This window comes from Scomber scombrus, chromosome 4, assembly GCF_963691925.1.
Source record: "Scomber scombrus chromosome 4, fScoSco1.1, whole genome shotgun sequence".
In the NCBI taxonomy this organism is placed as follows: domain Eukaryota; kingdom Metazoa; phylum Chordata; class Actinopteri; order Scombriformes; family Scombridae; genus Scomber; species Scomber scombrus.
Window position 1 is genome coordinate 34,246,280 of NC_084973.1, and position 15,000 is coordinate 34,261,279.

A 15,000-nucleotide genomic window follows, 5' to 3' on the forward strand; every position below is an offset into this window, starting at 1 on the left:
ACCACAAGCTCCGCCTCTTCCTCTGGAGGGGGGTCTGTGGGGGGGGGAGAGCTGTCAGGTGTGTGTATCAAGTGTGTAGGTGTGTGCGGGTGTGTGTAGGTGTGTGTATCAGGTGTGTGCAGGTGTGTGTTTGTGTGTGTATCAGGTGTGTGTAGGTGTGTGTGCAGGTGTGTGTGCAGGTGTGTGTAGGTGTGTGTAGGTGTGTGTGCAGGCGTGTGTATGTGTGTGTGTACAGGTGTGTGCAGGTGTGTGTGCAGGTGTGTGTACTGGTGTGTGTGCAGGTGTGTGTATAGGCGTGTGTATCAGGTGTGTGTAGGAGTGTGTAGGAGTGTGTACCTGGTCTGTCCCCGGCTGGTGTGGGGTCAGTGGTGGAGTCAGGCAGGTGTGGGGGTGGGGGGGTGCTGCAGGTGTTCCTGGCTGCAGGTGCGGTGGGGCTGCAGGTGTTCCTGGCTGCAGGTGCGGTGGGGCTGCAGGTGTTCCTGGCTGCAGGTGCGGTGGGCTTTCTGGGTTCGGCGTAGCGGTTCAGCAGCTGCAGAGACGACTTGGTCAGAGACTTCTGAGCTCGCAGCAGCTCGCTGAGTGTGTTCAGACTGCTGATGAAAGGAGGCAGGTACGGCAGGGACACGCCCAGTCCAGGTACCAGCACCCCCCCCCGCCCGCTCAGCCAATCACACACCTCTGCTCGGGGCTCCTGGAACATGAGGGAGGGGTTGAACTGCAGCGCCTCCCTCCTGAGGGGAGGGGGCGCCGCCGGGTCGGCTCTGATACCTCCTCTATAAGGCAGGAAGAGTTTAGGGGGGGGCAAAGGGGGGGCAGGACTGACTGGGACTGACTGAAGGGATGAAACACTCCCAGGTGGGGGCGGGTGGGGGTCTTTTGGGAGCAACGTCACCTGGACAAGCCCCCCCGCAATCATCACCCACATGGGCTGACCCGGAAGGAAAGTCAAGCCAGAGAGCTGAGGCACCGGCCTGTTACCAGGAGAAGCAGGAGATCTCTTCTTGGCTTCAGTCTGGAAACAACAAACAAAGTGGAGTCAGAAGGAGAAGGAGGAGGAGGGGGAGGAAGAGGAGGGGGAGGAGGAGGAAGAGGAGGAGGAGGAAGAGGAGGTGTTACCTTGGCTTTAGTAGCTTCCTGCTGATCGAGGGCTTTCTGACTTGGCTTCCGAACTCTCTTCCCGTTCTGGATCACACCAGCAGAAGCTCCGTCACCGCTGTCACCGGTCCCGCTCTGCTCCCCCCGCCTCCTTCTGGGCGAAGCTTTGAGAGGTGGGGCGGGGGCGGAGTCAACAGGAGGAGGTGTTACCGTGGCGTCAGTAGCTTCCTGCAGATCTTTGGCTTTTTGACTCCCCTTCCTAACTCTCTTTTTGCTCTGGATCACAGCAGCAGAAGCTCCGTCCTCGCTGTCACCGGTCCCACTCTGCTCCCCCCGCCTCCTCCGTTTCCTCCCTGGTTTCCTCCCTCTGGGCGAGGCTTTGAGAGGCTTGATGGGGGCGGAGCTGGGTTTAAGGAGGGTGTAGTCATGGTCACAAGGGACAGGAGTAGGTAGGATTGATGTGGAGGATGGAGCATGCTGATTGGTTGGGACTAAACTGAGGTTTTGGGATGTTGGAGCTGTAGGTTCTGAAGGAGGTGCAAGAGAAGTAACTTCAGTTATCGTGGGAGGATGGGGGTTGGTCAGGGAGGAGGGAACAGCAAGCTGATTGGTTACTGAAGAGCCAAAAGAAACAGGCTGATTAGACGAAGTGGGCGGGTCTGTTGTTAGGGTTTGAGTCGAGGGTCCGGCCTCTTGGAGGGAGGTGGTGGATGTGGCATTCGGGAGCATCGGGGCAACAGAGACAGGAGGGGCAGCAGGTGACGGAGAGGGGACAACCCCCCCCGGAGGAAGTGTGTGTGGAGCAGAAGGGGGCGTGGCCAGGGAGGTGGTGGGGACAGGCCGGATGGAGGCGCCACCAGGACGAGGCAGGAAGACGGTACGAAGAACCGGCAGAGGAACCATCTGAGGATGTGTGGTGGGAGGCATCTGAGGGCGAAAACCAGGAAGATTCTGAGGAGGTGTACATAGGAGCCGAGGAGGAGGCGGCTGCAGCAGTAAGAGCTGCTTCTGCGATTGAACCTGCTTCTGCTGCACCAGCTGCAGATGCTCCAAGACCGGTTTGTGCTTCAGGTCCAGGTCCTGCTGCATCTCCCTCATCCTCTTCTGCTGCAGCATTCCTGAGACTTTCTTTGGATCTTTCAAGCGGCCGGGAGGCAGGCGAGGGGACGGGGTCAGCAGCACCACCTTGCTCCTCCTCTGCTCTATCATCTCCTTGCAGCCCACAGTGTCCACGTTCAGGGTCTGCAGGAAGACCTCAAAGAAGACTGTGGAGGTGAGCCGGACCTTCTCCCCGCGCTCTCTCAGGGCATCGGCTACAGTCAGTCGGGCTTTCGCTGGAATCAGCAGGTTGCCGATCCACGGCGTCACGGCAGCCTGCAGCTGGCATTGCAGCACTGCGTCGGTCACCCGGCCCGGCTGGTTACATTTCCCCGACTGTGACTTTTTAAACCCGTTGGCCCGGTTGCACAGGTAGGTTCGCAGCTGGTTAGATGACACCATCATCATGGTGCTGCTGTCGTGGCGCTCCTCCCACTGCAGCACTCGAGGCTTTGGACCGATGATCACGGAGCATCCGAACTGGCCCAGAATGGTTGACCTGACAGGTTCCCCAGAGCGGTCGCCACTGGAGGACTGCAGGATCACTGGCTGAAAGCTCAGGAAGGACAAACATTGAGCTTTTTCTGCTGAAATCCAATCCTGCATAGGGGGGAAAGTGTACTGCTTTTCCTCCTTTTCCACCTCCTCGATCGTCTCCACCTCCTCAGTCCTCTCCACCTCCTCAGTACTCTCCACTTCCACCACCTCAGTCCTCTCCACTTCCACCACCTCCGTTTTCATCTTCTTCTTCCTCTTTTTCTCGTCATCACTGTCCAAGTACTCCAACATGAACTCCTCCTCCTCACTGCTGTCCTCCTCCTTGATTTTCATCAGTCGCTTCTTGATGTTCCTCTTGGCCTTCTTCTTCGTCCCTTCTTTACTCTCTGAACGTTTAGCTCTGGGTTTTTTCTGTTGAAGGAGAGAGAGTCAGTCACACAGTCAGTTCTGATGTTTCTGGTTGTTTTGTTTTTATGTGGATGCAGCTGAACGAGACTTAAGGCCTTTTTTCATTTGATTACTATAGTGTAAGGACAGAACATGCAGAGCATCTCATTTCACTGTATGCTGATGATGTCCTGATTTATTCAGATTCTCCTGGTGGCCACTGAATGAATCACTAAATATGGCGATGAACTAAATTAAGAAGCACTAAATCCAGTTATCTTTTGGTTCTGGTCCAGCCTCCCACAGAGCAGAGGACCGGTGAGTGTACCTGAGCAGGTGGTTTCGACAGCTTCCTCCATTCTCTCAGACACTGAGCATCAAATCGGTTTGGAATCTCAGCTGCGATCTTTGCCCAGCGGCCTGAGACACATTTAACATCATTATATGAGGATGTGAGACATTTACAACACATTATGTCAACCATATAACAACATCTTACATCCTGGACCGATCTCCTTACATTACACATATACATTATAATTAGAGATGTCCGATATTGTTGGCCCTCCGATATCATCGGTATCAGGTTTTTATAACCGATATTTTTTCTGTAGGCTTCAGCATTTCCGAGCCTGCATGAACGCAGCATGGGACGTTTACCGGCGCTTGATGACGTATAACAACAACAACACGCTAGACTCGTGGGTCGCTAACCATGGCTAACAAGTTCATAGCGTCCACCACCATGTACACGAACACACAAACAGAAGGTTAACCTCCTCGTTGCCACTTTCTCAGTTATGCTTTCGACGAGTCGCCTCTGTGACGTCACCGTCAGAGTCTGGTGGGTCCTATCTGGGTCCTATCTGGGTCCTATCTGAGTCCTATCTGGGTCCTGTCTGGGTCCTATCTGGGTCCTGTCTGGGTCCTATCTGGGTCCTATCTGGGTCCTATCTGGGTCTTATCTGGGTCCTATCTGGGTCCTATCTGGGTCCTATCTAGGTCCTATCTGGGTCTTATCTGGGTCCTATCTGGGTCCTATCTGGGTCCTATCTAGGTCCTATCTGGGTCTTATCTGGGTCCTATCTGGGTCCTATCTGGGTCCTACTCTGCTGGAGACACAACAGCTGAGAGGAGCGAGTGAGAGCGAGTGAGAGGACGTTCCTATAAAAGGTCCCGCCTCCAGAAACGGGGCTTATGTCTGTGGTTTGGAACTATTTCCAAGTGTGTCCTACGGATAGTAAATGACTGCAAAGCAGCATAATAATGACATGTTGGCACTTTGTTCCATAACTTAAATTGAAGTTGTTCTCTTATTTTGCAAAGACAGTGTTTACATGTGGAAAGCCATGTTGCATTTATGTTTGCATCTAGTGGGGCATCAAAATAAAATTAGGCATAATGTGTTAATTCAACATTAGGAGATATGTTATGTTGTTACCTAATAATAGTTTTGGTGTAAAAAGCCTGCAAATATCGGTATCGGAAATTAAGAGTTGGGGAATATCGGAATATCGGAATATCGGCAGAAAAGTCAATATCGAGCATCCCTAATTATAATACATTAAATAGATAATAGATTAAGTTGAAATTTAACAGCTGAACAGAACAGAGAAGAGACAGATACAGGTATGGAGAGGAGATATGAAAGGCAACAAAGGTCTAAATTACATCACTGACCTATGTATTGATAACTTTGGAAATACATCTGAACACTATTGTACCCATGATCCTCAGTAACAACACTCAGAAAGTGACCCACCAACGCCATGTTTCTCCACCAGCTGCACCAACAACTGTCGCTCATGTTCGTCAAAGCCTCCCCTCTTTGTTCCCACCTTCAAACTGTCAAGATATCTGCAAACACAAAACACACGAGATGACGAATTCATTCAAAGCTGCTGCGACAGAAATATAAACTACCGTGCACTGTTTGCCTCAGTTTATATTAGGGGGGCTTGAATGTGTGTTGAGGTGAACAGGAGGAAGAAGATGTTTTTCTTGCATTGTTAAAACACGATTGTGCCTCCTCCAGGAATCACAACGGTCTGTCCCTCACCGAGCTCCAACCTGGCGAGCCCCTGCAGACTGCAGCATTAATCCTGACCAACCCAGTGATTTTATGGCCTATCACTGACCTACTTGGTTGTAACTAGTCTGTAAATATCATTAAACTTTATTGTGCTGGAATGCTCCTTGACTCAAATCCTCCGTCATCCAATCAGATCTCACCTGTCTCTGCAGGCGCCGTCAGTGCGTCCAGGAACCTCCATCTTGATCTTCCACCAGTTCTTCTCCCCATGACGATGGACGGCCTGCAGCAATAGCTGAGAGAAAGACACACAAAGCCTGTTAAAACCTCTGTCACTAGTCCTTCTACCTCTGTCACTGGTCCTCTGTCACTAGACCTCTACTTCTGTCACTAGTCCTTCTACCTCTGTCACTAGTCCTCTACCTCTGTCACTAGTCCTCTGTCACTAGTCCTCTACCTCTGTCACTAGTCCTCTGTTACTAGTCCTCTACCTCTGTCACTAGTCCTCTACCTCTGTCACTAGTCCTTCTACCTCTGTCACTAGTCCTCTACCCTCTGTCACTAGTCCTCTACCTCTGTCACTAGTCCTCTACCTCTGTCACTAGTCCTTCTACCTCTGTCACTAGTCCTTCTACCTCTGTCACTAGTCCTTCTACCTTTGTCACTAGTCCTTCTACCTCTGTCACTAGTCCTCTACCTCTGTCACTAGTCCTTCTACCTTTGTCACTAGTCCTTCTACCTCTGTCACTAGTCCTTCTACCTCTGTCACTAGTCCTCTACCTCTGTCACTAGTCCTTCTACCTCTGTCACTAGTACTTCTACCTCTGTCACTAGTCCTTCTACCTTTGTCACTAGTCCTTCTACCTCTGTCACTAGTCCTTCTACCTCTGTCACTAGTCCTTCTACCTTTGTCACTAGTCCTCTACCTCTGTCACTAGTCCTCTGTCACTAGTCCTCTACCTCTGTCACTAGTCCTTCTACCTCTGTCACTAGTCCTCTACCTCTGTCACTAGTCCTTCTACCTCTGTCACTAGTCCTTCTACCTCTTTCACTAGTCCTCTACCTCTGTCACTAGTCCTCTGTCACTAGTCCTTCTACCTCTGTCACTAGTCCTTCTACCTCTGTCACTAGTCCTTCTACCTCTGTCACTAGTCCTTCTACCTCTGTCACTAGTCCTCTGTCACTAGTCCTCTGTCACTAGTCCTCTACCTCTGTCACTAGTCCTCTGTCACTAGTCCTCTACCTCTGTCACTAGTCCTCTACCTCTGTCACTAGTCCTTCTACCTCTGTCACTAGTCCTCTACCTCTGTCACTAGTCCTACTACCTCTGTCACTAGTCCTCTGTCACTAGTCCTCTACCTCTGTCACTAGTCCTCTGTCACTAGTCCTTCTACCTCTGTCACTAGTCCTCTACCTCTGTCACTAGTCCTTCTACCTCTGTCACTAGTCCTCTACCTCTGTCACTAGTCCTTCTACCTCTGTCACTAGTCCTCTACCTCTGTCACTAGTCCTCTGTCACTAGTCCTTCTACCTCTGTCACTAGTCCTCTACCTCTGTCACTAGTCCTCTGTCACTAGTCCTTCTACCTCTGTCACTAGTCCTCTACCTCTGTCACTAGTCCTCTGTCACTAGTCCTTCTACCTCTGTCACTAGTCCTCTACCTCTGTCACTAGTCCTCTACCTCTGTCACTAGTCCTTCTACCTTTGTCACTAGTCCTGTCACTAGTCCTCTACCTCTGTCACTAGTCCTCTACCTCTGTCACTAGTCCTCTACCTCTGTCACTAGTCCTTCTACCTCTGTCACTAGTCCTCTACCTCTGTCACTAGTCCTTCTACCTTTGTCACTAGTCCTCTGTCACTAGTCCTTCTACCTCTGTCACTAGTCCTCTACCTCTGTCACTAGTCCTCTACCTCTGTCACTAGTCCTCTACCTCTGTCACTAGTCCTTCTACCTCTTTCACTAGTCCTCTACCTCTGTCACTAGTCCTTCTACCTTTGTCACTAGTCCTCTGTCACTAGTCCTCTACCTCTGTCACTAGTCCTCTACCTCTGTCACTAGTCCTTCTACCTCTGTCACTAGTCCTCTACCTCTGTCACTAGTCCTCTACCTCTGTCACTAGTCCTCTGTCACTAGTCCTTCTACCTCTGTCACTAGTCCTCTACCTCTGTCACTAGTCCTCTACCTCTGTCACTAGTCCTCTGTCACTAGTCCTCTACCTCTGTCACTAGTCCTCTGTCACTAGTCCTTCTACCTCTGTCACTAGTCCTTCTACCTCTGTCACTAGTCCTCTGTCACTGGTCCTCTGTCACTGGTCCTCTGTCACTAGTCCTCTGTCACTAGTCCTCTGTCACTAGTCCTCTGTCACTGGTCCTCTGTCACTAGTCCTTCTACCTCTGTCACTAGTCATTCTACCTCTGTCACTAGTCCTTCTACCTCTGTCACTGGTCCTCTGTCACTAGTCCTTCTACCTCTGTCACTAGTCCTTCTACCTCTGTCACTGGTCCTCTGTCACTAGACCTCTACTTCTGTCACTAGTCCTTCTACCTCTGTCACTAGTCCTTCTACCTCTGTCACTAGTCCTCTGTCACTAGTCCTCTACCTCTGTCACTAGTCCTCTGTCACTAGTCCTCTACCTCTGTCACTAGTCCTCTACCTCTGTCACTAGTCCTTCTACCTCTGTCACTAGTCCTCTACCTCTGTCACTAGTCCTCTACCTCTGTCACTAGTCCTCTACCTCTGTCACTAGTCCTCTACCTCTGTCACTAGTCCTTCTACCTCTGTCACTAGTCATCTACCTCTGTTACTAGTCCTCTACCTCTGTCACTAGTCCTCTACCTCTGTCACTAGTCCTCTACCTCTGTCACTAGTCCTGCCACCCCTTGCTTACCTTATCCTCATCTTTAGTCCATGGTCCTTTCTTCAGGCTTGGATCCAAAACCTGGTTCCACCTGTAGATCAGCTGTGCAGGGTCACGACCCTTCATGAAGTAACTCACTGCAAGATGGTAGAGAGAGACAGGTAGAGAGAGACAGGTAGAGAGAGACAGGTAGAGAGAGACAGGTAGAGAGAGAGACAGGTAGAGAGAGAGACGGGTAGAGAGAGACAGGTAAAGAGACGGGGAGCGAGAGACGGGTAGAGAGAGACGGGTACAGAGAGACAGGTAGACAGAGACGGGTAGAGAGACAGGTAGAGAGAGACAGGTAGAGAGAGACAGGTAGAGAGACGGGTAGAGAGAGAGACGGGTAGAGAGAGACGGGTAGAGAGAGAGACGGGTGTCAATATGTTTTTTAAATATTATTGACCCTGACAGTATGATGTAATAGATGTCGCAGTGTGATGTCGCAGTGTGATGTCACAGTGTGATGTCACAGTGTGATGTCACAGTGTGATGTCATTACTCTGTGTGTAGGGAATGAAGTTTCCGATCCTCATCTTGTCCACCAGCTCTCTGAGCTGATCGTCCTCAGTCGCGTTCCAACTACTGCGTTTCAACGAGGTGGAGACGGACCGCTGGAAGGTCTGGAGACACATGAAGGCTGTCCTCCCAGTCTGAGAGACAGACAGGTCAGAGAGAGAGAGAGACAGGTCAGAGAGAGAGACAGGTCAGAGAGAGAGACAGGTCAGAGAGAGAAAGGTCAGAGAGAGAGACAGGTCAGAGAGAGAGACAGGTCAGAGAGAGAGACAGGTCAGAGAGAGAAAGGTCAGAGAGAGAGACAGGTCAGAGAGAGGGACAGACAGGTCAGAGAGAGAGACAGACAGGTCAGAGAGAGACAGGTCAGAGAGAGAGAGAGAGAGAGAGAGAGAGACGGGTCTGAGAGACAGACAGGTCAGAGAGAGAGAGACAGGTCAACGAGAGAGACAGGTCAGAGAAAGAGAGACAAGTCAGAGAGAGAGAGAGACAGACAGATCAGAGAGAGAGAGAGACAGAGAGAGAGACAGGTCAGAGGGAGAGAGAGACAGGTGGAGAGACAGACAGGTCAGAGAGACAGACAGGTGTCTCACCCCCAGCTGCTGGGCGATGTTCTCCCAGTGCGTCTCCTTGTGTCTCCTGCTGATCTCCTTCAGCTGATTCACCTCCTCCTGATTCCATCGACTCTTATTCACTGAAGGATGTAAAAAGTTCTGCCAGAAACAACGAATGTCCTCCCCATCCCTCGTTCCTTCAAACTGAGGAGGAGAGGAGGAGGAGGAGAGGAGAGGAGGAGGAAGAGGAAGAGGGGGAGGAGAGGACAGGAGGAGGAGGAGAGGAGGAGGAGAGGAGGAGGAGGAGAGGAGGAGGAGAGAAGAAGAGAGGATAGGAGGAGAGGAGAGGAGAGGAGAGGAGAGGAGAGGAGAGGAGAGGAGAGGAGAGGAGGAGAGGAGGAGAGGAGGAGAGGAGAGGAGAGGAGGGGAGGAGAGGAGAGGAGAGGAGGAGGAGGAGGAGAGGAGAGGAGGAGAGGAGGAGAGGAGGAGAGGAGAGGAGAGGAGAGGAGAGGAGGAGGAGATCTTGTTATCAAAGTCAAAGTCAGCTTTATTGATCTTCATGTATCAGGAGAAAACGTTTCTCACTTATTTAATAATTTTTAAACTTACGTCAATATTAGAGATTTTCTGCCAGTCGTGATCTTCATGTCGACCACCAATCAGCTCATCGTCCTTCTTCACTCTGACCAATCAGAGACAGTGTTATAACACAGTTACACACACACACACACAGTAACACACACACACACACACACACACACAGTAACACACCTGAGCAGCTCGATGTCTCTCTCCAGACTGTCTATCTGATCTCTGAGCTGCTGCCCGTCTGTCTGATTTGCTGTCTTCAGCTTCTGAGTCATATAGTCCAACCTGAGAGACAGACAGGTGAGAGACAGACAGGTGAGAGTCAGACAGGTAGAGAGAGAGAGACAGGTTAACAGACAGGTAGAGAGACAGACAGGTAGAGACACAGACAGGTAGAGACACAGACAGGTAGAGAAACAGACAGGTAGAGAGACAGACAGGTGAGAGACAGACAGGTGAGAGACAGACAGGTAGAGAGACAGACAGGTAGAGAGACAGACAGGTGAGATACAGACAGGTAGAGACAGACAGGTGAGAAACAGACAGGTGAGAAACAGACAGGTGAGAAACAGACAGGTAGAGAGACAGACAGGTGAGAAACAGACAGGTGAGAAACAGACAGGTAGAGAGACAGGTGGAGACAGGCAGGTAGAGAGACAGGTGGAGACAGACAGGTAGAGAGACAGACAGGTAGAGGTCTCTACTAACTGACTTGGAGAGTTTGGGCTGGATGAGCCTCCTCAGACGGTCTCTGGTCACTGCGTGGATCAGCAGGTTCTTCTGCCAGCTCTCCCCTGGAACCAGGAAGTGAGACACAGGAAGTGAGACACAGGAAGTGAGACACAGGAAGTGAGACACAGGAAGTGAGACACAGGAAGTGTTGTCTGATTATTGGTTCTTACATCGTTTAACTTTCACGCTCTTGTCGTCCAAGCAGCCCGTCATCCTGCTCGCCTTCTCCTTGGTCTCCTGATTGGGTGGAGGACCCTGGTGACACACAGACACAGCTGCTGATTGGTCGGTCAGACGGCAGAATTTAATCCACCAATCAGGACGTTTCATTACCTCACCTCAACTACAGGTCAGCTGACAGTGTTTACACATGAAACTTAACCTCATCTACCAATATACAGCCTAATCACAGAGATCAATAGTAGCTGCATGGAGATCAGCTGAGAGCATCTCCATGGAGATCAGCTGACTGGAGATCAGCTGACTGGAGATCAGCTGACTGGAGATCAGCTGACTGGAGATCAGCTGACTGGAGATCAGCTGACTGGAGATCAGCTGACTGGAGATCAGCTGATGTCTTACCAGTCCCGTCAGCTTGTCCTTGAAGTACGGTTTGAGGAAGCGACCCAGGTACATGCTGATTGGCTGCTGGTAGGAGGTGGAGGCGGGCTGTTCATTAGAAGATTCTTTGATTGGTCCAGACAACTGAGACAGGAGCTCCTTCTGCAGGGAGACAGTGTGACATCATCAGTACTGACCCGCTGTCTGTGTGTGTGTACTGACCCGCTGTCTGTGTGTGTGTACTGACCCGCTGTCTGTGTGTGTGTACTGACCCGCTGTCTGTGTGTGTGTGTGTACTGACCCGCTGTCTGTGTGTGTGTACTGACCCGCTGTCTGTGTGTCAGTACTGACCCGCTGTCTGTGTGTGTGTACTGACGCGCTGTCTGTGTGTGTGTACTGACCCGCTGTCTGTGTGTGTGTACTGACCCGCTGTCTGTGTGTGTGTGTGTGTGTACTGACCCGCTGTCTGTGTGTGTGTGTACTGACCCGTTGTCTGTGTGTGTTGGTACTGACCTGCTGTCTGTGTGTGTGTCGGTACTGACCCGCTGTGTGTGTGTGTCGGTACTGACCTGCTGTCTGTGTGTGTCGGTACTGACCTGCTGTCTGTGTGTGTCGGTACTGACCCGCTGTCTGTGTGTGTCGGTACTGACCTGCTGTCTGTGTGTGTGTGTGTGTGTCGGTACTGACCCGCTGTCTGTGTGTGTCGGTACTGACCCGCTGTGTGTGTGTGTCGGTACTGACCTGCTGTCTGTGTGTGTGTGTGTGTGTCGGTACTGACCCGCTGTCTGTGTGTGTCGGTACTGACCCGCTGTGTGTGTGTGTCGGTACTGACCTGCTGTCTGTGTGTGTCGGTACTGACCTGCTGTCTGTGTGTGTCGGTACTGACCCGCTGTCTGTGTGTGTCGGTACTGACCTGCTGTCTGTGTGTGTGTGTGTGTGTGTGTCGGTACTGACCCGCTGTCTGTGTGTGTCGGTACTGACCCGCTGTGTGTGTGTGTCGGTACTGACCTGCTGTCTGTGTGTGTGTGTGTGTGTCGGTACTGACCCGCTGTCTGTGTGTGTCGGTACTGACCCGCTGTGTGTGTGTGTCGGTACTGACCTGCTGTCTGTGTGTGTGTACTGACGCGCTGTCTGTGTGTGTGTACTGACCCGCTGTCTGTGTGTGTGTACTGACCCGCTGTCTGTGTGTGTGTGTGTACTGACCCGCTGTCTGTGTGTGTGTGTACTGACCCGTTGTCTGTGTGTGTTGGTACTGACCTGCTGTCTGTGTGTGTGTGTACTGACCCGTTGTCTGTGTGTGTTGGTACTGACCTGCTGTCTGTGTGTGTGTGTGTACTGACCTGCTGTCTGTGTGTGTCGGTACTGACCCGCTGTCTGTGTGTGTGTGTGTGTGTCGGTACTGACCCGCTGTCTGTGTGTGTCGGTACTGACCCGCTGTGTGTGTGTGTCGGTACTGACCTGCTGTCTGTGTGTGTGTGTGTGTGTCGGTACTGACCCGCTGTCTGTGTGTGTCGGTACTGACCCGCTGTGTGTGTGTGTCGGTACTGACCTGCTGTCTGTGTGTGTCGGTACTGACCTGCTGTCTGTGTGTGTGTGTGTGTGTGTGTCGGTACTGACCCGCTGTCTGTGTGTCGGTACTGACCCGCTGTCTGTGTGTCGGTACTGACCTGCTGTCTGTGGTTGTTAGTCAGCAGCGTCTCCAGCTGGTTGAGCGTCTCCTGAACGACCTGCTGATAGACCAGGTTCATCTGAAGACACGAGTCCACCGACAGGGACAGACCCAGATCGCTCTGCACACACACGCACACACACACACACACACACACACACACACACAGAGAGAGACACACACACACACACACACACACACACACAGAGACACACAGAGACACACACACAAACACACACACACACACACACACACACACAGAGACACACACACACACACACACACATACACGTTTCCATGGTTACGTAGAGATGCAGATCTTATATATTCTACACAATGAGATGCTGACTCAGCACAGGTGTGAGCGTGACAGGTTCACGTGCACACCTGTGCTGAGTCAGCAAACAGGAAACAGTACTGACCTCATCACTGCTGCTGATGTCATCATCTGCCAAAGAGACACACACACACACACACACACACACACACACACACACACACACACACACACACACACACACACACACACACACACACACACACACACACACACACACACACAGGATCAGAAATGAAACACACCTGAGGCTACCTGTCAATCATTCAATCATTATGTCACATCCACTATTACATCATCATTAAAAACACTGAAGACAGACAGACAGACAGGTAGACAGACAGACAGACAGGTAGACAGGCAGACAGGCAGACAGGCAGACAGGTACCTGACACACAGACAGGACTGTGTGGACCCAGGTAGTGCTCCAGGTTCTGGATCTCAGCCTGGATCTGGTCTCTCTGAGCCAGCAGACCGGCTCCATCCTGTCTCACCTCGTCCTCAGTGTCCCCGTCTGAGTCCTCATCTGATCAGACAGACAGGTCCAGAGAGAGAGACAGGTCAGTTAGAGAGAGAGACAGGTCATAGAGAGAGAGAGAGAGACAGGTCATAGTTAGAGAGAGAGACAGGTCATAGTTAGAGAGAGAGAGACAGGTCATAGTTAGAGAGAGAGAGAGAGACAGGTCATAGTTAGAGAGAGAGAGACAGGTCATAGTTAGAGAGAGAAAGAGAGAGAGACAGGTCATAGTTAGAGAGAGAGACAGGTCATAGTTAGAGAGAGAGACAGGTCATAGTTAGAGAGAGAGAAAGAGAGAGAGACAGGTCACAGTTAGAGAGAGAGAGACAGGTCACAGTTAGAGAGAGAGAGACAGGTCACAGTTAGAGAGAGAGAGACAGGTCATAGTTAGAGAGAGAGAGACAGGTCATAGTTAGAGAGAGAGAGACAGGTCATAGTTAGAGAGAGAGAGACAGGTCATAGTTAGAGAGAGAGACAGGTCATAGTTAGAGAGAGAGAGAGGTACCTGTCTCACTGCTCAGCAGATCCAGGTCACCGGGTGTTGCAGACAGACTCTGTTCCAGCTGATCCACCTGTCGCTGGATCCGTTCTCTCTCTGCTGACAGAGAGACAGACATGTCTACACACACACACACACACACACACACAGACACACACACACACACACACACACACACACAGACACACAGACACACAGACACACAGACACACACACACACACACACACACACACACAGACACAGACACAGACACACACACACACACACACACACACACAGTATCAATCAATCAGATGTTATTTATAAAGCTCAATGTGCTTCACAACAAATAATCATAATAATAACTAACAACACTGCTAGTGTTTAGCAAGATAAACAAGTCCAAACACACACACACACACACACACACACACACACACACACACACACACACACACACACACACACACACACACACACACACACACACACACACACACACACACACACACACACACACACCTAACCAAACACTGTCATAAAAAGAAAAGTTTTTAACCTGCTTTTAAATGTGAGCACTGATGTGGAGCCTGAGACATAAACACAACAAGCTGCCTCCTCTTCCTCAGTGGTAACTAGAGTTCTGCTGCGTGTGGATCTGAGGGTTCTGGTGTGATGTGGATCTGAGGGTTCTGGTGTGATGTGGATCTGAGGGTTCTGGTGTGGATCTGAGGGTTCTGGTGTGGATCTGAGGGTTCTGGTGTGGATCTGAGGGTTCTGGTGTGGGTCTGAGGGTTCTGGTGTGGATCTGAGGGTTCTGGTGTGGGTCTGAGGGTTCTGGTGTGGGTCTGAGGGTTCTGGTGTGATGGGTTTTAGTTCCAGTGAGAAAACGTGCTGCTGCATTCTGAAAGAGTTATAACCTGTAAATACACACTGTAGTACTCTGTAGTACTCTGTAGTACTCTGTAGTACTGTGTAGTACTGTGTAGTACTGTGTAGTACTCTGTAGTACTCTGTAGTACTCTGTAGTACTGTGTAGTACT

At 51.0% G+C, this 15,000-nt stretch overlaps 1 protein-coding gene across 1 annotated transcript in view; it reads right to left on the bottom strand.

The window, feature by feature from the left end:
* Positions 1–15,000, bottom strand: part of snapc4 (small nuclear RNA activating complex, polypeptide 4) — a gene marked incomplete at its 3' end in the record, with an annotated part of 18,159 nt that overhangs the window by 1,811 nt on the left and 1,348 nt on the right. Inside the window, 18 exon segments of the mRNA XM_062417384.1 lie at positions 1–34; positions 337–1,012; positions 1,117–3,102; positions 3,407–3,498; positions 4,841–4,935; positions 5,311–5,405; positions 7,999–8,105; positions 8,510–8,660; positions 9,114–9,278; positions 9,684–9,756; positions 9,846–9,947; positions 10,375–10,456; positions 10,565–10,649; positions 10,977–11,117; positions 12,623–12,745; positions 13,047–13,072; positions 13,350–13,487; positions 13,984–14,097. The exon segment at positions 1–34 is cut by the window's left edge and continues 229 nt beyond it. Of these exon segments, the coding sequence (XP_062273368.1) occupies positions 1–34; positions 337–1,012; positions 1,117–3,102; positions 3,407–3,498; positions 4,841–4,935; positions 5,311–5,405; positions 7,999–8,105; positions 8,510–8,660; positions 9,114–9,278; positions 9,684–9,756; positions 9,846–9,947; positions 10,375–10,456; positions 10,565–10,649; positions 10,977–11,117; positions 12,623–12,745; positions 13,047–13,072; positions 13,350–13,487; positions 13,984–14,095 (4,283 nt within the window). The 5' untranslated portion in view covers positions 14,096–14,097.